The sequence below is a fragment of the Vipera berus genome, assembly GCF_964194415.1.
Source record: "Vipera berus genome assembly, chromosome: 9".
NCBI lineage: Eukaryota > Metazoa > Chordata > Lepidosauria > Squamata > Viperidae > Vipera > Vipera berus.
The window spans coordinates 6938837-6965878 of NC_138212.1; the positions used below are offsets into that span (position 1 = coordinate 6938837).

The 27042-nt window shown below is 41.9% G+C and overlaps 1 protein-coding gene across 1 annotated transcript; it reads left to right on the forward strand.

Annotated features, from left to right (window-relative positions):
* Positions 1-6505: 6505 nt before the first annotated feature.
* Positions 6506-16592, forward strand: LOC308671874 (sialic acid-binding Ig-like lectin 14; the record flags this gene model as incomplete). The annotated part of the gene is made up of 7 exons (XM_081334357.1): positions 6506-6597; positions 6945-7319; positions 9067-9360; positions 10986-11258; positions 13981-14271; positions 14773-14872; positions 16406-16592. Exons 1-7 carry the CDS (start codon positions 6555-6557, stop codon positions 16590-16592), a joined length of 1563 nt encoding a protein of 520 aa, XP_081190483.1. The 5' UTR covers positions 6506-6554.
* Between the last annotated feature and the right edge of the window lie 10450 nt (positions 16593-27042).

A 27042-nucleotide genomic window follows, 5' to 3' on the forward strand; every position in this document is an offset into this window, starting at 1 on the left:
TTGCAACTGGGAAGACCATAGCCTTGACTATACACACTTTTGTTGACAGGGTGATGTCTCTGCTTTTTAGTGTGCTGTCTAGATTTGCCATGGCTTTCCTCCCAAGGAGCAAGCGTCTTTTAATTTCTTGGCTACAGTCCCCATCTGCAGTGATCTTGGAGCCCAGGAAAATAAAATCTGTCACTACCTCCATTTCTTCCCCATCTATTTGCCAGGAATTGAGAGGGCCAGATGCCATGATCTTGGTTTTCTTAATGTTTAGTTTCAACCCAAGTTTTGCACTCTCCTTCTTCACTCGCAACAAGAGGCTCTTTAGTTCCTCTTCACTTTCTGCCATTAGAGTGGTATCATCTGCATATCTTAGGTTGTTGATGTTTCTTCCGGCAATCTTAATTCCAACTTTTGATTCATCTAGCCCTGCCTTTCTCATGATGTGCTCTGCATATAAGTTAAATAGGCAAGGCGACAGTATACAGCCTTGCCGGACTCCTTTCCCAATTTTGAACCAATCAGTGGTTCCGTGTCCAGTTCTCACTGTTGCTTCTTGGCCCGCATATAGGTTTCTCAAGAGACAAATAAGATGGTCTGGTATGCCCATCTCTTTAAGGACTTGCCACAGTTTGTTATGATCCACACAATCAAAGGCTTTAGCATAGTCAATGAAGCAGAAGTAGATGTTTTTCTGGAACTCTCTAGCTTTCTCCATGATCCAGCGTATGTTAGCAATTTGATCTCTAGTTCCTCTGCCTCTTCGAAATCCTGCCTGTACTTCTGGTAGTTCTCGATCCACATACTGCTGGAGTCTAGCTTGTAGAATTTTAAGCATAACTTTACTAGCATGTGAAATGAGTGCTATGGTGCGATAGTTTGAACCTTCTTTGGCACTGCCTTTCTTTGGAATTGGAATGTAAACTGATCTTTTCCGATCCTGTGGCCACTGTTGAGTTTTCCAAATTTGCTGGCAAATTGAGTGTAGCACTTTTACTGCATCGTCTTTTAAGATTTTGAATAGCTCAGCTGGAATACTGTCACCTCCACTAGCTTTGTTGTTGCTCAGCTTTTCTAAGGCCCACTTCACTTCACATTCTAGGATGTCTGGCTCGAGGTCAGTGACCACCTCATTGCGATTGTCAGGGACGTTAAGCTCATTCTTGTATAGTTCTTCTGTGTAATTTTGCCATCTCTTCTTAATCTCTTCTGCCTCTGTTAGGTCCCTGCCATTTTGGTCCTTTATCATGCCCATTTTTGCATGAAACGTTCCTTTCATCTCTCCAATTTTCTTGAAAAGATCTCTGGTCCTCCCTATTCTATTGTTTTCTTCTATTTCTTTGCACTGTTCATTTAAGAAGGCATTCTTATCTCTTCTAGCTATTCTTTGGAATTCTGCATTTAATTGGGCATATCTTTCTTTTTCTCCCTTGCCTTTCGCTTCCCTCCTTTCCTCAGCTATTTGCAAAGCTTCCTCAGACAGCCATTTTGCTTTCTTGCATTTCTTTTTCTTTGGGATGGTTTTGGTTGCTACCTGTTGTACAATGTTGCGAACCTCTGTCCATAGTTCTTCAGGCACTCTGTCTATCAGATCTAATTCCTTAAATCTATTTGTCACCTCTACTGTATATTGAGCAGGGATATTATTTAATTCATACCTGACTGGCCTAGCGCTTTTCCCTACTTTCTTTAATTTAAGCCTAAACTTTGCAACAAGAAGCTCATGGTCTGAGCCACAGTCAGCTCCTGGTCTTGTTTTTACTGACTGTATAGAGCTTCTCCATCTTTGGCTGCAGAGCATATAGTCAATCTGATTTCTGTGTTGTCCGTCTGGTGATGTCCATGTGTAAAGCCGTCTCTTGGGTTGTTGGAAAAAAGTGTTTGCTATGACCATCGTATTCTCTTGACAAAATTCTATCAGCCTGTGCCCTGCTTCATTTTGTACTCCAAGGCCAAACTTGCCTGTTATTCCAGTTATCTTTTGGCTTCCTACTTTAGCATTCCAATCCCCCATGACGATAAGGACATCATTTTTGGGTGTTAGTTCTATAAGGCGCTGTAGGGCTTCATAGAACCGGTCAATTTCATCCTCTTCAGCACCGGTGGTTGGGGCATAGACTTGGACTACTGTGATATTGAATGGTTTGCCTTGGATTCGAACTGAGATCATTCTGTCATTTTGAGGATTGTATCCCAGTATTGCTTTTCCTACTTTTTTATTGACTATGAAGGCTACTCCATTTCTTCTGAGGGATTCTTGTCCGCAGTAGTATACCTGATGGTCATCTGAATTAAATTCACCCATTCCTGTCCATTTTAGTTCGCTGATACCTAAGATGTCGATGTTTAGTCTTGTCATCTCTTGTTTGACCACGTCCAGCTTTCCTTGATTCATGGATCTTACATTCCAGGTTCCTATGGAGAAAAAATCTTTACAGCATCGGACTTTCCTTTCACCACCAGACATATCCACAGCTGAGCGTCCTTTCGGCTTTGGCCCAGTCGCTTCATTCTTTCTGGCGCTACTAGTACTAGCCCTCTGCTCTTCCCCAGTAGCATATTGGACGCCTTCCAACCTGAGGGGCTCATCTTTCAGCGTCATATCGTTTTGCCTTTTGGTACTGTCCATAGGGTTTTCATGGCAAAGATACTGGAGTGGTTTGCCATTTCCTTCTCCAGTGGATCACGTTTTGTCAGAACTCTCTGCTATGACCTTTCCGTCTTGGGTGGCCCTGCACGGCATAGCTCATAGCTTCATTGAATTACGCAAGCCCCTTCGCCACGACAAGGCAGTAATCCATGAAGGGGGAGAGTGTGATAGGGGTACCAATCTGACCTAGGAAGTGTAGGAATGTCTACAGAACAGTGAGCACCTGCTGTGATTTATGTGTGTGCATTGAGGAAGCTGTATCAGAATGATCTGATGAGATGGGGCTTCCCCCCCCCTTTCTGTTCAGTTGTGTCCAATTCTCAAAGACTGCCTGGACAAGTGCCTGCAGTTTTCTTGGCCAGTTTTTCCAGAAGTGCTTTGCCATTTCTTCCTTCCTAGGGCTGAGAGACAGGGAATGGCCCAAGGTCACCCATCTAGCTTCAGGAGAAGGGGATGCTGTGGAGATGCCACCTAGAAGAAAAGAACAGGATAGGAGAAGAGCAGATAGCTACACCTGCCCAGTTTATGGTTTTACTTTTGATGTGTGTGTGTGAGAGAGAGATACAGAGAGAGACAGAGAGAGATGGAAGAGCAAAGGGTTAGCTTTGGCTCTGCAGGCAATTTCCATGCACAACGATCATTAGCAAATTAACGATTGTGCTCAGAGCCTGGAGCGGACACAAAATTTCACATGCACTTGAAATGTGTCGCATTCGGAAGCCAAACAGTTTGCTGCTGTTGTTTTGTTTGTTTGTTTTTAGGAAAGAGAGGAGGCCTTTTTGCCGAATGCCATGCTTAAAATTAGCACTAGGAACTGAATTTTGCCACCAGCCAACTTCCCCCCCCCCACCCCGCAAAGGTTATCAAGGTTAGCGCTAAGGCAGTCGGATCATGAGCAAACTGGTGAAGCAAACACAACTACAAAATCATCAGCCAAAATTTGGGGTTATGTAGTGGTCATCAGCCTGGTTTTGGTGTGGCCATGTTTATCCAGGAAGATACTTCGGTCCCCTTGTTTTAAACAGTGATGGTCAGAAGAGGCATGGATGATGTGGACTGAAATGACCCATCAGGTCAAGGTTCCCAGGCTAGAGGAGATGAAAAACCAGCTGAGTCTCAGTAGGAGAGGGAAACTTTAGCCCTGCAGTGCAGGCTGACTGTTGGCGGCTATTTGTAGCAACTGAAAATACAGTACCTTTTTCATAAGGTAAAGCTTTTTCTTCAGGAAAACCTGTGATATACAGGTAAATGAGGGATACACAGTGGATATGGCAGGAGACTAGACTAGACTATCACAGACTGTGGAAGAAAGGAAGAAGGGCCAACCAGCTAACTCAGGAGTCTACAAACTTAGCAACTTTAAGACCTGTGGACTTCAACTCCCAGAATTCCTCAACCAGCCATGAGGGCTGAGGCATTCTGGGAGTTGAGGTCCGCAAGTCTTAAAAGTGGCAAGTTTGAAGACCCCTGAACTAGCTGGTAGTGGTACATACTAATAAGCATGGATAAATTCCTCATACATTTGTCAGTGCAAAGGGAAAGTGATTCAGCAAAGGAACAGCCACCGAAGACATTAAAACTGGTACTTTTTTTTCTTTTTTTCTACAGTTTGTAATATTTTATTAGATTATAGAATAAAAAAAAAATACAAAAGCAAATAGTAGGACACAGTAGGGAGAAAAAAGGGGGGGAAGTGAGGGGGAGAAGGGAAAAAGAACAGACTTCCTCTGTTGCAGTAGAAGGAAGCATTAACATTGAACCTGAACATTTTACTTTTCCATAATATTATAAACTAGCCATTTCTATAACCACAAATGAATCTAATCAGTAAAACCCAAAATCCCCCCCCCTTTTTTTAGTCATCAAGTTTTTGACACTTTGCTAAGCACTGGTGATACTCAAATAGTGTCATGTCCTAAAAGTGATACAATCTGTGAAAAGGTTGAAAAGCCCTGGATTAAGGCACTGACAGGAAAGGAACTGCCACATATAAGTCTCTGCCTCTGAAATAAAAAAAAAACACACACACACAAAACTTTTTTCCCCCAGATAAAAATGTAAAGTCAACTCAGCCTATTTTCTGGGCATACCTTCAGCAGAGTTTGGAAAAGGTCCGCAAGAGTTTTTCTGAGTGTGTGTACGAAGCATCCTCCATGTCTTTATAATAGTCCGTTTCCTATTCTGAAAAGATGTAAAAAGGTTGCAAACCATGTGCTGGATTTATAACTTGCAAGATCATTTTGGGGCGTTTGAGTCTAGCACACTAGAGAAGTTTTTTTTTTTAATGGGCTCCCATGTTTTGAAGAACAGGATCTGCAGAAGGTGACGTACAACAAAAACTCACACTTTCCATCCCGCAAAAAAACACGCACCTTCTCAGTTGAGCTGATGAAATTTTGTCACAATGGCACAGCGTTAGGCCAGTCCTTCAAGACAGGACAAGTCAAGAACCAAGAATGGCATGTTCTTGATGGCTGTAGGGTAGAATAACAGAAACTTGAGATTCTGTTCTTTCAGAATTTCTTTCTACCACATATACCAGGGGTAGGCAACCTTGGCTCTTTCGTGACTCGTGGACTTCAACTCCCAGAATTCCTGAGCCAGCCATGTTGAGGGGAAAGGGAGAGGTTTCCATGCTGAGCCATGCTGGCTCAGGAATTCTGGGAGTTGAAGTCCACGAGTCATAAAAGAGCCAAGGTTGCCTTACCCCTGACATATACCGAAGAAAACCAAGGTAGGGTTATTTTGAGTTTCTTTCTCACTCTTTCCCTTCCCCCAGAACCAGCTGACCTTTCTTCCTCCCTTAACAGTTCATTGCTCCCTTCCCAAGACCAGGTCTGCAGTTTTTCACCCCCAGGTTAGACTCTTCATTACTCAGCTAGCAGCCTTAGCTAAACGATAAAGTAATTACAAATCAGGAGACTGTTTCTAATGATTGTAGTCCATGTTTCATGCACAGGGGAGCAAATGACCTTTAAATACATGCAGTCTGCCTAATGAATTGCCACCAGTCCCTGTATAAACAAGTCCTTTGGTTCAGCTGGTGTGATCCCTTTGCACTGTAGCAATGGAAGGGGGAAGGTACCAGATGTGATCTGAAGGGGCCATATATCTCAGGATGGTTTAAATGGGCATCAGTAGCAAGCCAATCAGTGCTGGAATTGGTCATCATTGTGGGAATAATTGTATTACAGAAAAGAAGTTAATAATCTTTCCCTTTCATCGGCCAGGAATTCCTAGCAGGATATCACCACTGGAAGTTAGTGGAAGTAAAACTTGCCTCGGCATTTTCATTGCCTGACCAAGTGGCTCCTTGATCACTTTTGCTTTCCACCAAAGAGGTTGGGTTGGGTTGGAGAAGAGGAATGTGGGGTAGTCTCTTGCTATTTCTTGCAAGAATCCTTTCTCCCAGTTTCATCAGATTAGAAGAACCTCTGCCAGGCGCTTAAGTCTGGTGTTTCAACACTACCATATGTTTAAGCTTCAAAAATGAAAGGAGACCCAACATGCTTGATATGGCAGAAATCCCACAGACAAAGCTTATTCTACTCAACCCCATCCTCCCTAAGTGAAGCGTTAGTCCTTCTGTTGGTGGTTCAAGCTTCATAGGCAATAAAATTTTCAGACAGCAGAATTTTTTCCCCCATCTATCACGATGTCTTTCAGAATGCATAGAATGCAGGGTTTTTTTACTCAGTATTTGGCCATGACCAACATTTAAAATAACCTTCTACTAAAGTCTCAACTTTGCTTTCTGATTCATCTCCTTCAGCTTTTCCACTCTTTCTCTTCCAATCAATTTTTTTTTCCATTGGAGAGTTTGATTTTGCATGACAGAGAAGACCGGAACAAAGGAATTGCCATTCTCCACCCTTGAGGCAATCTCCAGGTTGCAACCCCAAAGAGACTTTGCAACATGAAACCGTCCAGCGAATATCTCCCTCTGACATTCCTCCTAGGTAAGTTCTGTAATAAAGCATCAGAACAAAGTGCTCTTCTGGACTGGTTGCTGGGGAACATAAGTGGCCATCACGTTTAGGTCATGCCTGAAGGATTCCATAAGCAGTGAACTGACAATTCTGTCAACCAAAGGGTGGACTAGACAGATGTTTCATCTGTTCCATCAGGATGCTTCCTTTACTGTGCATCTCACCTTCCCCAACTTCTCTAGAATCAGAAGAACTAAGGTTGATCACAGTTGGTTCCCTTCAGAGGGTGAGGGCTGTTCTTCAAGGGCCAAGGGGTATCTTAGCTCCAGTTGAAACCCCTCTCCTTTTTTTTAACCTCACCTCCAACTTTTCTCCAGTTCTCTTTGACAGCCCTATCTCTGCAACCTGGAGCTCCACCCTGCCCAGCTCCATCCAAGCCCTAAAAGGATCCTGTGTGGTCATCCCATGTTCCTTCACCTTCCCAGATTCCTGGGATTCTTGGGACAGCAGTGTGGCTTGGTACCAGTATCATTTCTGGAGCTACCCTGAAATCTACAACAGCAGAACGCCAAGCAACGTCCTACCAGCCTACCAGGGACGAACGGAAGTAGTGGGAAATCTGCAAAAGGGCAACTGCACCCTCAGCATCAACCCAGTAGAGATGGAGGATGCCATGAGATATTATGTCTGGATCGATCCTGGCTCGGTCAATCATCGATTCCATGATGTCACAGTCCAGGTAGAGGTAACAGGTTAGTGCATCTTTGTGCCAAGGTCTCCTCTGAGGATGAAAATCTTTTTCTGGTTAGGATGTTGCATAAATATCTGGATTTTGCCCCTATTAATTTGAGGAATGGTGAGAAATTGAGGCCAGAAACAGCTTTGCAGAAGTTCAACCTGTGTGCCAATTGCATTTGTTCCTGCCTTGGTCACTTTGCAGGTGGCTGTTGCAATTTGCTGTATACCAAGCTGTTTTTGAAAACCACTCAAAAACTACAGCTGGTCCAAAACATGGCACCTCTAGCAACGATGACCAACCCTTGCTCTGCCCATGTAATACCGCTCTACATAAGCTATAGCGGTTGCCAGTTGGCTTCCAAATATGATTGAAGTTACCAATAAAGCCCTAGGGACAGAGGGGTTAGGTGGCTGAGGGATTATCTGCAGAATAGAATAGAATAGAATAGAATAGAATAGAATAGAATAGAATAGAATAGAATAGAATAGAATAGAATAGAATAGAATAGAATAGAATAGAATAGAATAGAATAGAATAGAATAGAATAGAATAGAATAGAACAGGACCTTGGAGATCTTCTAGTCCAGCCCCCTGCTCAAGCAGGAGAACCTATACCATCTCAGACAGGTGGTTGTCTAGTCTTGTCTTAAAAATCTCCAGTGATTAAGCACCCACAATTTCTGGGGGTAAGCTGTTCCATTGGTTGATTGTCCTCACTGTCAGGAAGTTTCTCCTTAATTCCAGGTTGCATCGCTCCTTGATCAATTTCCAGCCATTGTTCCTCATCCTTCCCTTTGGTACTCTGGTGAACAACCTGGCCCCCTCTGTCTTGTGGCACCCCTCAGATACTGGAGCACTGCTATCATGTCTCCCCTATTTCTTCTTTTCTTTAGACTAAACCCAAGTCCCGCAGCCGTTCTTCGTATGTTTTAGTCTCCAGGCCTCTGATCATCTTAGTTGCTCTTCTCTGAATTTTTCCCCAACTCTCAACATCTTTTTTTTGATATGGTGACCAAAATTGGCTGCATCTGCTCTGCAGAGTTGGTTTGCTTTGGGTCCCTTCAATGAAGCAATGTTGTCTTGTAAGACTAAGCTCTATTTAGCTATCTAGTTTTAAAGTATTTTTTCCTTCTTCTCCCAGCTTCATATTTGCCATGAATCTACAATCTAGCTAGCACACTTCAGTCACAATATGGTTGCTGGTGTGATCAGGGAAGGAGCTGCCAGCTCCAATTGTCCCCTTTAAGTTGTTGCAATTACACTTCACCCCTCTCTTTCATAACCGAAACTACATCCCTGGTTATCTTAGCAGAGATTGCACATCTGAAGCTTATTTTAAATTTCAGGTATTCTAAACGATATCTATTGTCTGAATCATTTTTTATGTCTTTCATTAAAAAAACTGAAACTAACAGGGATTTTAGCCCAATTTTCCATAGCAAAGCTTTTTCTTCATATAGGTAGTCCTCAGCTTATGATTACGGCTGACAACAGACCATCTGTTGCTAAGCGGGGTGGCTGTTAAATGAGTTGCACCTGATTTTACAATCTTTGTTTTTTTGTATTTTAAGCAAATGGTGACCTGCAATGATTGAAAGGCAAAGGCTGATTATAAGTCACTTTTTTTCGGCCCTGTTGTAACTTTGAACAGTTGCTAAACAAGTGGCATAAGCCAAGGGCTACCTGTAGTCATTCGGGCTAAATGATAAGGGCCCCCATTTATCCTACAACTCATTTGCTCTCTTTTAATGCCTTCTCAGATGTCCCTAACCAGTTGGAGTTGAGTGATCTGGGACTAGTGACTGAAGGGGATCCCACCCAGGTGTCTTGTTCAGTCCTGCACACCTGTCCTTTGTCTCCACCTATCCTCACCTGGAATCTAGTCGAAAGCAAGGCTGTCACAATCCAAGAATATATTACAGGTGGATCCTGGCGGACAGAATCGAGTTTTAACTACATCCCTTCCCACAAAGACCATGGCAAATACTTGCAGTGCACTGCAACCTTCCCAAACAAGCAACAGGTTTACAGTGGGATCAACCTGAATGTTCAGTGTAAGTGTCCAAGCACAGCAGTGGAATGGAACCTGATCTGGTCTGTTTTATTCTGAAATGCCTGTCATGCGTATGTTTCTTTTCCAGAAGCTTGGAAGCTCTAGTAGGGCTGGGGAATTCAAGAGTTTGGTGTCTAAAACATTAGTGGTACCCATGCCAATGCTGCTGAATGGGTCTAGCATCTGTTAGGTCTCTATGGAGGTTTTTAATCATCCAGGTCATGGTTGTCCCAAAGGAGCTTTTTCCAAAGGCAACTGGACTTCCTTTGTTTTTCCTTGAAGACGTTTCGCTTCCCATCCAAGAATCTTCTTCAGTTGTTGGATGAGAAGGGAATTGTCTTCAAGGAGAAACAAAAGAAGTCCAGTCACCTTTTGAAAAAGCACCTTTGGGGGGCAACATCTGTTAGGTTTCTCTTGGGAAAGGACAATCAGAATAAAGCTACAATGGGCGATATCAACTATAACGTAAGGTTGGGAAGATCTGCATCTTGTTTCCTCCTCCAGGGTTTTCCAGTTCCAAATCTGTTCCTTTTTTCTAAAGTTTTTTTTTTAAATCCCATTTATATCCCGCCCTTCTCCAAAGACTCAGGGCGGCTTACAATCTAAGAAGCGCAAATCAATGTGCTTAACAATAGCCTTCATTCTATGTATATGCCTGCTTATTAGGGCTTTCGCCCCCTCCCCCTCAAGCGGCATTATTACAAAGTCAGCTTATTGCCCCCAACAATCTGGGTCCTCATTTTACCTACCTCGGAAGGATGGAAGGCTGAGTCAACCTTGAGCCTGGTGGGACTCGAACCTGCACTAATTGCAGGCAGCTGGTGTTACTTAAGGAGGCATTAGCCCACTGCTCCACCAAGGCTCTTTCAAGGAGATTGGCTCCTCCTGTTGATTGAAAGTGGGAGAGAAGAGTCTCCCTCTGACATCTTGCATGGAGGTTTTTTTTTAATGCAGGATCCAATCTGGGTCAGTCACCGGAACTAGAAGTTTTGTCTTCCAAGCTTTTGGATTCAAATGCTGGACCCGATCTTGAGGGAACTTCTCTGTGTGCTTTGGGCTGTTCTGTGTGTGGTATTTATATGGTGGCTGCTGTGTATAGCTTTTCTAGATGTAGATTGGGGTGTTGGTGGCTGGCTATTAAGTTGTTGGCTGTTGTTTCCTTGTGCTGCCAAGCCGTGCCTCCTCAGTAATTTATAAGCTTGGGGGGTAGATCAGTTCTCTTGTTGATTGATGGGTTTTTAAAAAAATTCTTCGGAAGAAGCTCATCCCGCCCCTCCAAAACACACTTAGGAGAAGACATTGCTCCCCAATGATTGCAAACCCCAAATGAGTTTTTGCAAAGGCTCCACCTCTGTCTGCATGTTCCTTATTGATTCAGTAATACATAGGGCACAGCCTGTTAACTAAGAGTACACCACAACTCCCAACCAACTTCTTTATTGGCCAAACCAGCTGCAGCTGCTGTGAGTTGAAGGTCCACCACCTTTGCAATGTGATGCCTCGGTAGACACTGAAGCCTATTTTTGATCTGGGGACAGGGAAAAGAGATGAAGAAGATGGCAGTGTTTGGAGGTGCAATGAGCACAGCCTGAACAAACCTCCTTGCCTTCTGATTTTCTCTGTCAGATCCTCCCAAAAATGCAACTATCTTGATCATTGGGAATCCAAGGCTCAAAGAAGGAGACGATGCCACTCTGAGATGTCAGAGCCATGGAAACCCACCGCCCATCACCTACCACTGGTTCTTTGGGCCAAAAAAGGCGCCACTGAAGGTAGCAGGTGGTGGACCAGAGGTGAAGCTGAAGGACATCAGGAGAGACCTGGAGCCCTACCATTGTGCGGCAGAAAATGATCTTGGCATGGGGGACGACTCGCCGCCTACTTACCTAACTGTGGAGTGTGAGAGGACCATTTAATGTTTTCTCTTTCAGGGCTTTTGCATTTCCCATTTAATACCTTCTGAGAGCTTAGAAAAGGTGATCATTCAAACTTGTCTCACTGGGTTGTCCGGCGCACCTTCTTCTCTCAACAAAGTTATTTCCTACACCTTTAACCTTTGTGTCAGATACTCACTAGTATAGTGTTGCTCAACCTTGGCCACTAAGATGGATAGACTTCAACTCTTTGCTGGCTGAGGAATTCTGGGAGTTGAAGTCCACAAGTCTTAAAGTTGCCAAGGTTGAGGACCCCTGCCTTAAGCAATTTCCTTATGAGTACATATTCCCAACGATATTTAATTCTGGCCCAAGGACGATCAATTATTTGTGCTTGGAGGAGCAGTTGAATCAGCTGGTTTAGGAGGCGACAAGGTAGAACTCTGTGCTCTGAAAAGTATTCCATCAATCAGGTGGAGATTGGATAGTGGGCAGTAAGCCCAGTTAGTTTTTTTTTGGTTTTTGCTACCAAGTTCATGTGCCAAATCCAGTTTTTTTTTATTAAAGAGTTTTACAAAAACAAAATTTTACAATATATCCCCAAATCCAGTTTGTAAAACCACAGATCACCACTAGATGGAAACAAAGAGAGATAGTAAAAAAAAACATGCGCTCTTTACTACCATCTACTGGTCTTGTAGGGATTTGGAGCCCTGATCTGGTTACCCTAAGCCAGGGGTAGGCAACCTTGGCTCTTTTCTGACTCGTGGACTTCAACTCCCAGAATTCCTCAGCCGGCATGGCTCAGCTTGGAAACCTCTCCCTTTCCCCTCAGCATGGCTGGCTCAGGAATTCTGGGAGTTGAAGTCCACAAGTCATAAAGCGGCCTAGGCCAGGGGTAGGCAACCTTGGCTCTTTTCTGACTCGTGGACTTCAACTCCCAGAATTCCTCAGCCGGCATGGCTCAGCTTGGAAACCTCTCCCTTTCCCCTCAGCGTGGCTGGCTCAGGAATTCTGGGAGTTGAAGTCCACGAGTCATAAAAGAGCCAAGGTTGCCTACCCCTGGCCTAGGCCGCTTTATGACTTGTGGACTTCAACTCCCAGAATTCCTGAGCCAGCCACGCTGAGGGAAGAGGGAGAGGTTTCCAAGCTGAGCCATGCTGCCTCAGGAATTCTGGGAGTTGAAGTCCACGAGTCATAAAAGAGCCAAGGTTGCCTACCCCTGCCCTATTTAACACTTCTCTGTACAAGTTGGTACGTATACCATTCCTTTTTCTCCCTGTCTGCTGCTCTTCTTCTCTTAGTAGTGGTAACAGGAGATAATAAAAACTCTGTGTTAGCAACATTTCAGGCGTCACAACATTGTGCCTCAAGCCCTGTGATTTTATATATATATATGTTCTAATGTTGTATGCAGGGCTTTTTTTTGTCATAGAACGCTCAGAATGGAGTTCCACCACCTTTTTGGGATGGAACCTTGTAGGGTAGGCAAGGCAGATTGTATGACGTGTGAGTTCCGGCACCTTTTTCTTTTACAAAAAAAAAGCACTGGTTGTATGCATGCCCCAAAACCTTACATATATAAGGTGGGGCTGGTAGTGGGCAAAGGTTTGTGTAGTCTTACCGTTGGTGCCCCCCTATGGACACTGATGCTCATGCTAAGATAGGCTACATTCTTTTGAGCTAACTAGATCTAAATCTGCTTACTTTTTTTTTGAGAATGCTCAAAATAGGTTGGTGCTGCCACCTAGTGTGGCGGGAGGCAATGTGTCTTTATGCAAAACAATAGAATTAAGGGCATATTTCACCACGTTGGAGAGGTGTATACTCTGAATCAAATGAATTCCACGTTTATTAACCTTTAATACATGTTTTTTTAAAAAAAACAGTCAATGCATAACACAATCTGGGATACAAAGTGAGGGAAATGCTAGGGGGCAGAGATGCTAAGGATTTCACAGGGAAAGCTTTTCACAGGCTGATAACCTATTTCCTGACACATTTTTTTAATTGACAGTCTATTTTGCACCCATGATTAATGAATGCTCAATATGTTCAATGTAAAAGCTTTGCAAAGACAACTCTTGACATAAACATGCCATGCAGTGGTGGGATTCAAATAGGTGGACAACCGGTTCTCTGTGTGGATGCCACTTCCGGAAGTCCATTCTGGGCCTGGACAACCAAAAATTAGCTACCGGTTCTGTTTAGGGACCATTCAAAGTTCTGGTGGATGTATCTGGGAGCGGGTGGGGGGGGTTTTCAAAATTCCATTATCACGTACCACACCACACTTCAAGCACTAGGCAACCAGGCTGCACTTACAGCCGTTGGCAACACCCCGCAGCCACGTGATTGCATTTTATGACAGTTTTGCCTTTACTTGTAGGGTTTGTTTGTTTGGCAAAAATTGCCCATAGCAAACCATGGGCTTGCTTTAATGACCACAGCGTTCACTTAATGGCCACAACGTTTACCTAACAACTGCTACAAAAAGGTTGTAAAATCTCTTTTTTTTTAAAAAAAAATCCTTCATAAATTTTGGGCCACAAACTTGCTTTTTGTGCCTGTGGTGTTTTTGCTGTGCCCTGTAGGGCAATTTGAGGAAACTACCACAATAGGATAGCTTGGAGATTGTTTGGAGCAATGTCTCAAATCCAGGGGACAGACCTCACCAGCCTAGCCTGATGCTTTCTCCTTTCTTTGCAACAATTCCTTCTATGTCTTTATTTATTTCTTTTTTTAAGACAAGCCAGTGATTTGGCCTGAAAGCAACTGTACTGTCTCAAGAACTGAAGAGATTGTCACCTGTTACTGTGTGGCAGAGGGAAACCCCCCTCCGAGAATTGAATGGAACCTTCTAAACCAGACCATTCCTGGAGATTTCAATAGCTCCGAACTGCAAGCAGGCTTGAACGTTTGGGAACAAACCATTGGTGGCATTCTAAGGGTGCCCAAATCTAACTTTACCCAGATATCCTGCAAGGCCACTAATCAGCATGGGACCAGCTACATCACCTTGCCGACCATCAAGGCAGGTAAGGCTAAGGAAAGTTAAACCAGAGATACCTGTAGGGATGGTGGAGATGGACTAGAAAGCAATGGGCCACAGTTTCCCTACTGTTCCAAAGAAAACTATATGGACATATACGTAAGTGAACAGCCTGAGGAGTAGAATGGTTAAGATGCTGGACTAGGAACAGAGAAGACAGCTCCTCTCTGTGTCTCTGTCTCTGTCTCTCTCTCACACACACTAAAGGCACACATGTACCGTAATATAAAAAAGAAGGACTAGTTCCATATTTTGAAAAATACTCATAATTGGCTTCACAAAGATAGAGCAGTGTTTCTCAACCTTGGCAACTTTAAGACTTCAAGTCCCAGAATTCCCCAGCTAGCATGCCGGCAGTCCAACCCACTGTAGCCTAGATATGCACACTCACGGGAAAAGATTTGCAAACCGAATTCCTGGTTGTTTAAGTATGTCTGGCTCAAACTGGCTGTTGACCATTCCTTTGCCAGTGTCTCTCTTTTTGCAGGGAACCTCACCCTTTTGCTCATTGGATTGGGGGGAGCTGTTGCAGGGCTGGTCCTCTTCACCTTGCTGGGAATTTTGGTTTACAAAGTGACAGTAAGCAGGTAAGAAGCATAAAGGATCGGTCAGATCTGCCGATGAAGATTCTCAATCCTTCGGGCAAAGGAGTCTGAAGGTTCAATCATGGCAGCTGGACCAATTTTTGTTAGTTGAGACGTTTTGCTGCTCAATCGAGCAGCTTCCTCAGTTAAAGTAAGTGAGTTAGTCAGAGAGTCATTGGAAGGTACCAACACCTGACAACCAAACTCAGGGGTTTCCTCCCCCAGATTAGCCAGTTCCAACTATAGTCATGCAGCTCTGGGGGGGGGGGGGGTTGTCCTCACTAACGTTGTCCAACCATCGTCGTACCAAAATAACAGTCAAAGAGCAGATTTAATAGCTCTTTAGGCTTTATGGGCCAGAGCGTTCCAGAGCAACTGATGCTTTCATTAAAATGACAAAAGTAGTGTCATTCTGTAGCATAATTAGCTCCACACTATCGTCAAACCAGCCTCTCCCCTTTCATGATATTATCCATTCAATTGCATCTGACTCTTGGGAATTATGTGGGCTAGGTCTCTCCATGTCTTCAAATCTTGCAGTACTTCTTTGAGTTGTTCTATGCTCTAGGCTGGGGTCAGCTTTGATGGTGTCCAGCCACTATATTCTTGGATGGCCTGATTTCCTTTCACCGCTAACTCTTCCAAATATAATTGCTTTCTCCAGTGAATTCCCTTGCCTGACTGTGTGTGATGTCATGTCACATGTGCACAAATGACAGAGTTGCTTTCATAATTCGCCTCACCCTGACATGGCTCCCCTGAGGATGTCTCTTGAGCTGGGTGATGCTATGAAGATAGCATTCAAGGAGAGAACCCAACTTAGAACTAAGGAGAAATTTCCTAACAGTTAGTGTTAAATAGCGGGTTCTTTGGCGCAGGAAGAAGACACAGAACTGAGTATAAGGTAACTCATAGTTTATTTCGTGCAGAAACTGTACTGGGGAAATGGCTGCAACTAGCCGCAATATATAGTCTGGCCCCTAGGAGGCAGCCAATAGGTTTGAATCAACCATTGCCGCCTGGAGATAGCCAATTGCAGCACAGGAGACTTGTAGTCTGGGTTGCTGGAGAGCCGTTAGCTGCTCCAGCACCCCACATGGTATTCCTCAAGAGGTAGAATAATTAATCAGTGGAGCAACTTGCCTTCAGGAGTTGTGGATACTCCAACACTGGAGTTTTTTAAAGAAGAGACTGGATAACCATTTGTCTGGAATGGTATAGGGTTTTCTGCTTGAGGAGGGGGCTGGACTAGAAGCCCTCCAAGGTTGTGTTACAAGATGCTATAACTCACTAATGGGGAAATGGCCTCAATCAAACTAACCAAAAGTTGCTTTGGATATATCTAGTGTGTGCCTTCAAATTTTAAGATAATTTTCAAAAAACTTGTCAATCTTTTCAGTGGTCTTTGCTCCTATATTTTTTTTTACTACTGATACACTCAGAAATGCTTTGCCTGCCATATTTTACTAGATATTTTTCCTTCGTTGTCTTTTTATCTTATTCCTTCTTTTATTTTTATGATATTTCTTTGGCCAGTCGGAAAAAGGAAAAGAAAGAAGGGCAGAAAGAAGAGGAACAAGAGGAAAACCCCAGGCTACATGGCAGTGGAGAAGAAATGATTTACCTTAACACAAAAAAGCCATCTAAAGATAATGAGGAGGAGCAACTCAACACGTACAACAAACCCAATGTTCCAGGAAGCCAAGCTGCTGATAATGTATGAAGCAACCTGGGGGCATCTGAGAATAGCAGCATCTTCTGTGAAACAAGGGCTTACATCACACTTGCTAGATGCATGGGGAACCTCTGACCCACTTCCAAATATTTCTGAACTACAACTCCCAGACGCCCAACCAACACAGCCATAGGTTAGAGTTTCAGAGAGGTATAATCCAACAATATCTAGGTGGTCATGGATTCTCCTGGAAAATCCCCATCCACATCTATTAAGTTCACCCAATGCTATCCAAATACAGTATGTGGACTTTCAGTTCCCAGAACCCCAAGACAGCATAGCCAGTGATGAATGATGGTTTGATTTGTAGTTCAGCAATGTCTGCAGGGATTCAGGTTGCCAACTCTTGCTGAATTAATCGTTCCCGTCCTTTTCCTTCATGCAGACCAGTGTTTTTCAAACTTGGGAACACGAAGATATGCAGGCTTCAACTCCCAGAATTCTGCTCAACTTGTGAGGGAGGTAGATGGGCGGTTCTTAAATTTGACAAAGTAAATAAAAAAAATTGGGGAATTAAAGTTCACACACCCTTAATGTGGCCAGTTTTGAAAAACACTTATGCAGACTATTACATCATCATCAAAACATAATCTCAGATAGCAACACGGTGCTCTTAGGCAGGATGGTGCACAGACCCTCCTAGATGACAATTGCAAAACCCTAAAATTAAACCAAAAGTATGCCAACAGTCTAAAAAGATTTGTTAACCTGACAATGTGTCACCCAAATCATTTGTTCTGTTTTGGCATCTACTTCATGGACCAACCCTAGTATTGTCACAAATGATGGTTTGGAACTATTAGGTTTTGCAGCTAAGTTATACGGTAATAATATTTATTCAAAGAATAAATGTCGGCTAGTCCCTCTTCCACAGGGCTCTGGTACAAACAGGAATGATACAAAAATGAGGAAAGGTTTGCATCATGTCACAACATCATGATGCAAACCTTGGTCTTTCATATTGGAGTCCAAGTCTTACGGTTTGTGTCATGACAATATTTCATAATTTGCCATCATTCCCTCCTGCAGACCCTTCCAGATAGTGTAAAGCCCTTAAAACATAAAGTTTAACTATTTTTATTAAGTCGTTTGAACTCAAGTCTTTCCTCTGGTTTCTTCTACATTTTTAAAGGAATTAAGCACCAGCAAGGCCTATGAGAATACGGAGATGCCAGAAGATTATGAGAATATATCAACAGAAAAGACCACTGGATATTTTGGGATAAGTGACTGGCACTTTCCTTTTGGCTCTGATCAACTCTACTCCAACATCTGATCCAACATGGGCAAAAGATCTTGAGAGCTCCTGTGTAACAAGTGCTAGATGCATGGGGGGGACCCTCTGACCCTTTTACAAATACCTCTGAACTACAACTCCCAGCATTCTAACCAACATGCCATAGGTTAAAGTTGCAGGGAGGTATAAACCAGCAACATCTAGATGGCCATGGACTCTCCTGAGAAATCCCTACTCACACCCGTAGGTTTACCCAACCCTCCCCAGACAGTGAATGGGTAGAAGACTTGGCAAGGCATAACTGCAATTAGAATATTGAAATGAAGAAATTTGTGAGAATCCTTTTATCAAGGAATATCTCTCCAAAGTCCCTGGAGAATATTATTATTGTAAACTCTCCCTGCTACTAGGATCATTCCTGCTATGGGTAGTCCTCAGGTAATGACTCGTTCCATTTGAAATTACCACAGCACTGAATAAGTGGGACTAGTGACTGGTCCTTGAAGTTCTGGTTTTCGCAACATGCCTACAGTTACAAGAAAGTCAATGGGGAAGCCAGCAGGAAGTCAAATGGCGACCACACGACATTGCACATAATAACCAGATTCACTTAATCATAGCAGTGGGTCCTAATTAGCATTGTTGTTACCATTTGCTGTCATTATGTGTCTCAAGTACTGTCATTAAGTGAGGATTAACCAGTATTTGAAAGGAAAGGCATGTTACCTGATTAGGGCTGAATTCCCAAGGCTTTAATGGAAATATTGATAACATTAACTCCCTTCCTGACATCTTTCTGGGGGAAACATTATTAATCACTCAAACTAGCTACCAGATCTACTTGTTGAAACTTAGGGAATTGTAAGTCTTTGACCACCACTACAACAATCCTCTTTTTTCTTCTGAAACTCAAAATGTTCCTTCTGTTCTCAGCCAAATGTATTAGTGGATTTGACTCTCAGGCTTTCAGATTATAAATTTTGTACTTAACATGTGTTGCTGATGTTTTATCAGTCTGGAGAATTTTGTGGATGATTGTATGATATTCCAGTTTTTAAAATGCTGATCGTAGGGTGATCATCATCACCTCACTGGGTTCCTGTGTCTTGAAGAGCTAGCTGACCCTACACTACATAGAAAATCTGCACCCCATTTTCCTTCCATGCAGATGTTTAAAGCAGAGTTGCAGGGCAAAAAGGAATGGATAGGAAGAGGGTCTACATCAGGGGGTCTTCAAACTTGGCCCTTTTATGACTTGTGGACTTCAACTCCCAGAATACCTCAGCCAGGCACGCTTATGCCCACAAGTCATAAAAGAGCCAAGTTTGAAGACCCCTGGTCTACATATATCCTTGCTGGCTGAGTATATTCCATGGCTTGATTCAAAATTATATGGTTTTTTTTATACCTTTCTGTTGAGTCATCACAGCCCTCATGATCAGGCTAATCAGGTGATCTGTGGTTTGCCATATTTGGGAAGGCCAGAGCTTAGGCAGGAAAATATCAACAAGAGGTAGGAAATCACAAATCCATAACAGCACGTATGAGATAAAAATATGTTTAATTGTCAAGAACTGACAAGAGCATCAAGCAAAACAAAAACACCAAATATTGTCAAACTAATAAATAAGGAAAATGTATCAGGAGACCTGGAGATCAATGTGAGGAGGTTTTTTGAGGTGGTCATTTCTACAAGGAGAAGGGCTTCTCCATAGCAGTAGGACATGTCCTCTTCATGTCCGACAGCAATAGCCAAAACCCTTGTTTCCACAACAGTCCCAGCAATATCTGCACAGAGCGATGTGACTGACGTGACGCTTGGGTCTTCCTAGCAATGCCTGTGGGGAGAAATACAAAGAATTTACTCTCTGTGCATGCACAAGTTTGGATTTCAGAAGAAGTTACAACAAGACCAGAATACAACATACTTAGAACATGGAATTAGCTACCAATAGCTGTGGCAATGGGTGCCCATTAGAATGGCCTGAGCAGAAGACCAGACCAGCAATGGCTTCTAATCCTAATGGATGTCTCTTATCTCCCGAAATAAGCCTTAAACACCTTTGCTGGGAAATGGCAGTGGAAGGGAGAGACCGTATCCTTCAGGGCAAACTTTTGAGTTCCAAAATCACACCTAGTAGAAAGGTCAATATTCTGATCTGGCTGTTTGCTTTATAACGTAGATTTTTGACAGCCCACCACTGAAGTGTGGCTGTTGCATTTGCTCTTAACGTGAAGCTTCTTGGAATGTGATTGCATGATCAAAGTAGGAACAGGTAGGCAGTCAATTGATCGTAGTTTGGCATGGATGGAGTAAAGTCCTCTTTGCAGGCATCTATGCCCAATGGCCATAATTGCTAGGGATTTCTGAGAGCTGTCAACTAACACCTAAGGAGGACGGAGAAGGAAAATGAGGGGCTTATAATGAAGAACATCTGGAGGGCATGAGGTTAGAAGAGAGTCACAGAGCTACATTTGGTAGAATCTCTTAATGACTAAACTTGAAGAAAATATAACCTGACATGTCTCTGGACAACGCAAATAGGACTTTTAACTGGTATTTTCTAAGAAAGGTTGCCACCAGTGTGCTTTCAAAGTTCCTAGTATATCAATCTGAGTGTCTAGATTAATCTTACTAATTGATTTAAAAAACAACCAGATTATAATTGTGAAAGAAACCAAAAGAAAAAGTAGTATAGAAGTTGCAGCTGAGACTCCTATTTGAGTCTCCTCCCTACAGTTGCAAAGTTCAGAATGTAAGACTGCAAATTTGTATTCTGAATGAATTGCACACAGAGACACGTCTTCACCATCCTGCTCGATTACGGAATATTACAAGCATTATGCAGACATTGGTCTCACCTGCAGTCCCATGGTTTCTGTTTTGTAGGTATCCAAACTGGCCAAGTCTTTCTGGACATCTCTCTGTAAAGAGGAGGAAACAAAAATATTTCTTTCAAATCTTCTATTGTCAAAGAGGAAAAGATATTTCAAAAGTAGCCTTTAGTCACCATGTTCACAGAACATCCTAGACTCAATTAAAATGAAGTTGGCTAGCCTGCGGTTCAGCTTGCTGTGGGAGAACCAGCCACTGTCGTAGATTATGAACTTAAGATTCGTTTGTTTAGACATTGCATGTTAGGTCATTTTGTGAAGATTTTTGAGTTGAAGATTAAGCAAGGTGTATGAATTGGCTTCCTAGACTTTAGGTGCCCAAATCTTTAAAATTAGGAGAACAGGGGTATAATTCTCTTAAGGGTCACATTCCCCCAGAAGAATTTAAATTAGTAATGGGACATGGTGAAAAGGAAGGAAGGAAGGAAGGAAGGAAGGAAGGAAGGAAGGAAGGAAGGAAGGAAGGAAGGAAGGAAGGAAGGAAGGAAGGCAAGAAAGAAAGAAAGAAAGAAAGAAAGAAAGAAAGAAAGAAAGAAAGAAAGAAAGAAGGAAGGAAGGAAGGAAGGAAGGAAGGAAGGAAGGAAGGAAGGAAGGAAGGAAGGAAAAGAAAGAAAAAGGAAGGAAGGAAGGAAGGAAGGAAGGAAGGAAAAGAAAGAAAAAGGAAGGAAGGAAGGAAGGAAGGAAGGAAGGAAGGAAGGAAGGAAGGAAGAGAAAAAGAAAGCAAGAAAGAAAAAGGAAGGAAGGAAGGAAGGAAGGAAGGGTCTTTCTTTCCTCCCTCCCTCTTTTCTTGATCTCCTGAGAAATGGGTACATCACAAGCAAGCACTTTGAAGGATTTTGAAATTAAGCTGCAGACTGCTCAGTCTTGATCTACATTAAATGCAGGCCTCCCATGTCACCAGACATACTTGGCATCAAGGCCACATTTCAGCAATTTGTTTGCAGTTCTAACCATGCTGGCAATGTATGTAATTCTAACCATGCTGGTAAGGCTGATGCCAAGGTTAGGGCTTTTGGAGGTGAACATGATAATCTCACTCCAAATTTAATCCCCCATGCTGTTGGTGCCTTTCTCCTCTCATGAGTAGGAACCAGTACAAAGAGAAGATGACTAGTTTAAAGGTAAAGGTAAAAGGTTCCCCCGCACATACGTGCTAGTCGTTTCCGACTCTAGGGGCCGGTGCTCATCTCCATTTCAAAGCCAAAGAGCCAGCGCTTGTCCAAGGACGTTTCCGTGGTCATCTGGCCGGCATGACTAGACACCAAAGGCGCACGGAACGCTGTTACCTTCCCACCGTAGTGGTCCCTATTTTTCTACTTCCATTTTTACGTGCTTTTGAACTGCTAGGTTGGCAGAAGCTGGGACGAGTAACAGGCGCTCACTGTGTTACGTGACACTCGGGATTCGACCCGCCAAACTGCCGACCTTCTGATCAACAAGCTCAGCATCTTAACCCACTGAGCCACCGCGTCCCTTAGACTAGCTTAGGTCTAGCATAAGAAAATGGAGCAGTTTCTGGGAATAAATACCACAGCTAGTCTCCCCTTGCAATTTTATCTCTCTGGACATTTCTCTAGCTCCAGTTGCTATTAGACAGGTACAGAATGGCGTCCACAAAGTGACACCCTAACCATCTTCCCATTCTCCAGGCTGCCCACACAGACCTGCCGGACATTTCTCTTGTCCATAATTATAAAGGAATCTCTAGTAAAACAAGTGTCTTTGTCTAGATAGGCTGGCCCAGTGGGTGGAAGCAATAACAGAAAACCAGATAGTCCTACTCCCATTCTTCTCTTTTTCATTAATTCGTCAGAAAGAGTTAACAATGTATTTGGGGCTCCCTGCAACAATTAAAGAGGTTGAATCTTTCCTTTCTGCTCTGCCACTTTTTTGGTCACCTACAAAGCAGGAGAAAACTTTTATCTGGTATTATTCCATTCTGCAAAGCACCTGAAAGCAGGACAAGAAGCAACGGATGGAAACTAGTCATGGAGAGAAGCAACCTGGAATTAAGGAGAAACTTCCTGACAGTGAGAACAATTAACCAGTGGAACAACCTGCCTCCAGAAGTTGTGAATGCTCCAACACTGGAGGTTTTTAAGAAGAGACTGGACAGCCACTTGTCTGAAATGGTATAGGGTTTCCTGCCTTAGCAGGGGGTTGGACTAGATGATCTCCAAGGTCCCTTCCATATTATTATTATTATTATTATTATTATTATTATTATTATTATTATTATTATTATTGTTGTTGTTGTTGTTATTGTTATTATTGTTGTTATTGTTATTATTATCCTTTGACCTTCAGCTGTCCTGATTTTCAGTGCATCTGGTACTTTATAACAACGTAGCGTAGTTCTAGCCTGAGTTTTCTTCAGGAATCTCCTCCAACTATTTTGCTACAACCCAAGATCATCAAGTATCCTCCATCAATTGGTCTCTTTGTTTAATTTTACATAATAATAATAATAATAATAATAATAATAATAATAATAATAATAATAATAATAATAATAATAATAATAATAATAATAATAATAATAATAATAATAATAATTATTATTATTATTATTATTATTATTATTATTATTATTATTATTATTATTATTATTTGGAATGGACCTTGGAGGTCATCTAGTCCAACCCCCTGCTCGGGCAGGAAACCCTATACCATTTCAGACAAATGGCTGTCCAGTCTCTTCTTAAAAACTTCCAGTGTTGGAGCATTCACAGCTTCTGGAGGCAGGTTGTTCCACTGGTTAGTTGTTCTAACTGTCAGGAAGTTTCTCCTTAGTTCTAGGTTGCTTCTCTCCTTGACTAGTTTTCATCCGTTGCTTCTTGTCCTGCTTTCGGGCGCTTTGGAGAATAGCTTGACATATTCGCATGTCTTCTACCTTTTGTTTGAGAACTTAGAGGGTCATATGTGAAAGATGGTGTCTTCCCCCCAAGATGCCCCCCCCCAAAAAAATCATCTGGTGAGCTCCACAATCAAGTGAGGTCATGAAATCAATGTTACCCAGTTCTGGCCCAATATTCCAACTCCAAAACTCCTTTACCAGTCCCCTAGGACCAGCTGTAATTTCAAAAGCTACCCTGCTTTTGAAAAGCTTAGAATGATTAAAAGTCCGTTAATTATGAGAGGTATGAACATCCTAACTTTCACCACACAATCTTCTCTCCTGCAACCTTCAGCCTTCCTGGCTCCTTATAAATGCTAGAGGAATATCTCCAGAGATATTGTTTTCCATGGGCTTTCTCAGACTAGGAAGCTAGAACTGCTAGCAGGTCTACAGAAGGATGGAAAGACAGAGAAAAGTGGAGAATCGGAAAACAAAGCTTCATTGGCTAAAAGGAAGCTGAAGCTCAATTAAGGAAGCTCAAGGACCTGACGAGAAAAAAATTACGGTAAAACTAAAGACATACTAGTGGAATGCCCTAAGAAGAAGGTGGCAAAACAGCAGCTACTTCAGTAGAGAAAGAAAATGTTCAAGAAATTGGAAAGCAACATTTCTGCATCCTATTAATAATTTTGTTCTTACCTGAATTGTGAATGCGCAGAGGTTTCTGGTAGCAGCACTCAGTAAAATGAAGAGCATGCAGATAATTTGAAGTTTCATCTTTATTTCTTGAGTAAGGCTGTGTTCTTAGATTTTTTTAAAAAAAATAAAAATCTGTCTTATCCGTTCTCTCTGGGATAAACCAAGATTATCTTGTAGGCAAGTGAACAGAGGAGCAACTTTTAAAGGCCACAGTATCCCGCCCCTAGTTGGGATCAGCCAATGGTCTGTGTTCCAAGAAAGTCCACACGTGGGCAAGATAATGGCCAGCAAATAGGTCAATAGAACTTAATCACATTTGAACAGTAACTCACATCCTTCAGACCTACTGGAAAATGAGTCAAATTTCCCAACTGATGTAATTTCTCAGGGTCAGTTCTAGCTGTATGTGTAAAAAACTAAATAGACCAAGACTTGTGTCAAGAAACGGGGGTATTAATATATTCTCATCCCGCTTTTAACCTTTAATCCTTTCTGGGATTTTCCTAACCATTGCAGTAGATTTACTGTAATTTTCTTTACTGAGATTCAAAAATAAAACTGTCAAATCAGCACACATCCAAAATAGGGAAATCAAGTTTTGAAACAAGCCGTTCGTCCACTGAGTTTTACAACATGTCTTCTGCCAGTCAGCAAAGCAAACTGGAAGAACTCGTGAAGAAAGAAATCAAGTGACCTCAGCAGAGAGCTGAAGAAGCTTCTTGGATGAGAAGCAAAACGTCTTCAAAGAGAAAAAAAAAGAGAGAATCCAGTGGTCTCATGAAAAAGCACCTTTGGGACCACCATGACCTGGATGACTGAGAATCTCCATAGACAATCAGCAGAGAAAGAGATGATGTCCCAACTTTGGGACAACTGCTTGGAAAAGTTTGCAGAAGAGTTTTAAGAACTGAGATCTAGACCTGGTCTTGAAGTTTATGCTTCCACAGATTCTAATTCAACCTGTTTCAGTACTCCATAGATCAGAACATGCCAGTCTTTTTATAGAAAATATAGTGGAATTGGATTAAGTCAGATGTGATTATTTAAATGTGGGTTGATCAGGCAGTGAATTAACTGATTTTAAAAGAAGAGCTTCACATTTCTGGATTACCTAAGCTGCTGTAGATCACAGATCATTTTAGTAGTAGCCCAGACTACAATCCTAAAGAAAGAATAATAGACATAAAACTGGGCTTTGGGGAGTGGGAAGAGAGGAAGAGATTTATGAAGGAAGGATTACTTAAAAGGGCCATTAAAAGAAGTCACGTACAACACAGAAATGAAGAATTAGTTAACACATAACGTGTGAGTCTCACTTTCTGTTTAATCCATGAGTAAATACACAGTGTTGATACTTCTAATTAATGCTGCTTCATAATAAAACCTGATTTTGCAGTGCCTGTTCTTTTTGGTACATTGTGGTATGTAGTAGAATGTTCCAGGGTGTTAAAATGTTCACACTGGTTTGGAGTATTCACAGTTTGGGACTTAGAGGTATGTCCATTTATAGTATTCTTCTTAGTAGAGATTGGCCAGTTTGCCCAAAATACAATAAATATTTGAGTGGATAATTATAAGGAATTAGATCAGATTTATATATAAACTGAGTTTTAATTTAGACTGAAAAATAGCGTAGTTGCGATGAACTTATTTTATTATCACCATAGTTCTAAAATCCTATGAAGTTCCACATTTTCTTGGAGATAAGTTCTGCTGAAGCTCTGCTGAATGCAGTGAGATTTAGTTCTGGATAACTATGGAGAAATTTGTACTGTATAACTTTCAGCCCATTTTTAAATTTATTTTCTGAATTACATTCTTAAAATGAGTGCTTTCTTCTCTGGAGATCATGAAAAACTTCAATATGCTTTCATTCATTTGCTAGGTCAAAATCAAAGATCAATGGATGAAAAATTGCTCTTGCAAAGCATTCATAACACATTTTGAGCAGACTACAGAAAGTTAAGAAAATAACAACCACAAATTCTTATGAATCAATATCAAATTGCCAATCATATAAACTAGAGTGCATAGAGTACACTGTCCCCAAATTATCTGTAATACATTTTTTACAATTACTGTCACTATTGTGAGCTCTATACTTTTCAATGGATGTATCTGTATAAATAAATCTAGAACTGACACTCTTTCTAGAATTCAGAGAGACACACACACACACACACAGAGAGAGAGAGAGAGAGAGAGAGAGAGAGAGAGACAGACAGACAGACAGACAGACAGTCAGATTGCATAGTAAAGCAGGATTTGGAACAGCCAGTTCCCTTTTTCCATATGTAAATGTTTTTGAAGTTGCAATTCACTTAAAAGACAAATAGGATTTCCTGTCTTTCTCCCATTTAGCAACAAATTCATGCAAAAGGTAAATACTTGAATGTACAGAAATTGTAAATAAAAGAATTGTGCATGCATGTATAGGTAAAAAGAAAACAATTAAAGATTGAAATTAAAGAGTCACTTAATACAACAACTAATGTACTTTTATAGAACTTTGAAGCGAAAAAGAGGAATGTAGTTCTATTATGGTTTGGAAGTTATCTGTAATACTGCAGAAACAGTAGCTTGTTACTAATATTACTATTACTACTGCTGCTATACTGGGAATTTGTTAGTATTTTGAAAATCTTTATATTTATATCACTTTGTTATTATCAGTTATTGTTACTGAATGCAATAATGTTAATAGCCCTCATGTGATCAATATTTAGAATTTTCAGTTACCAGAATTTAAAGCTTTTAAAAAACCCAGT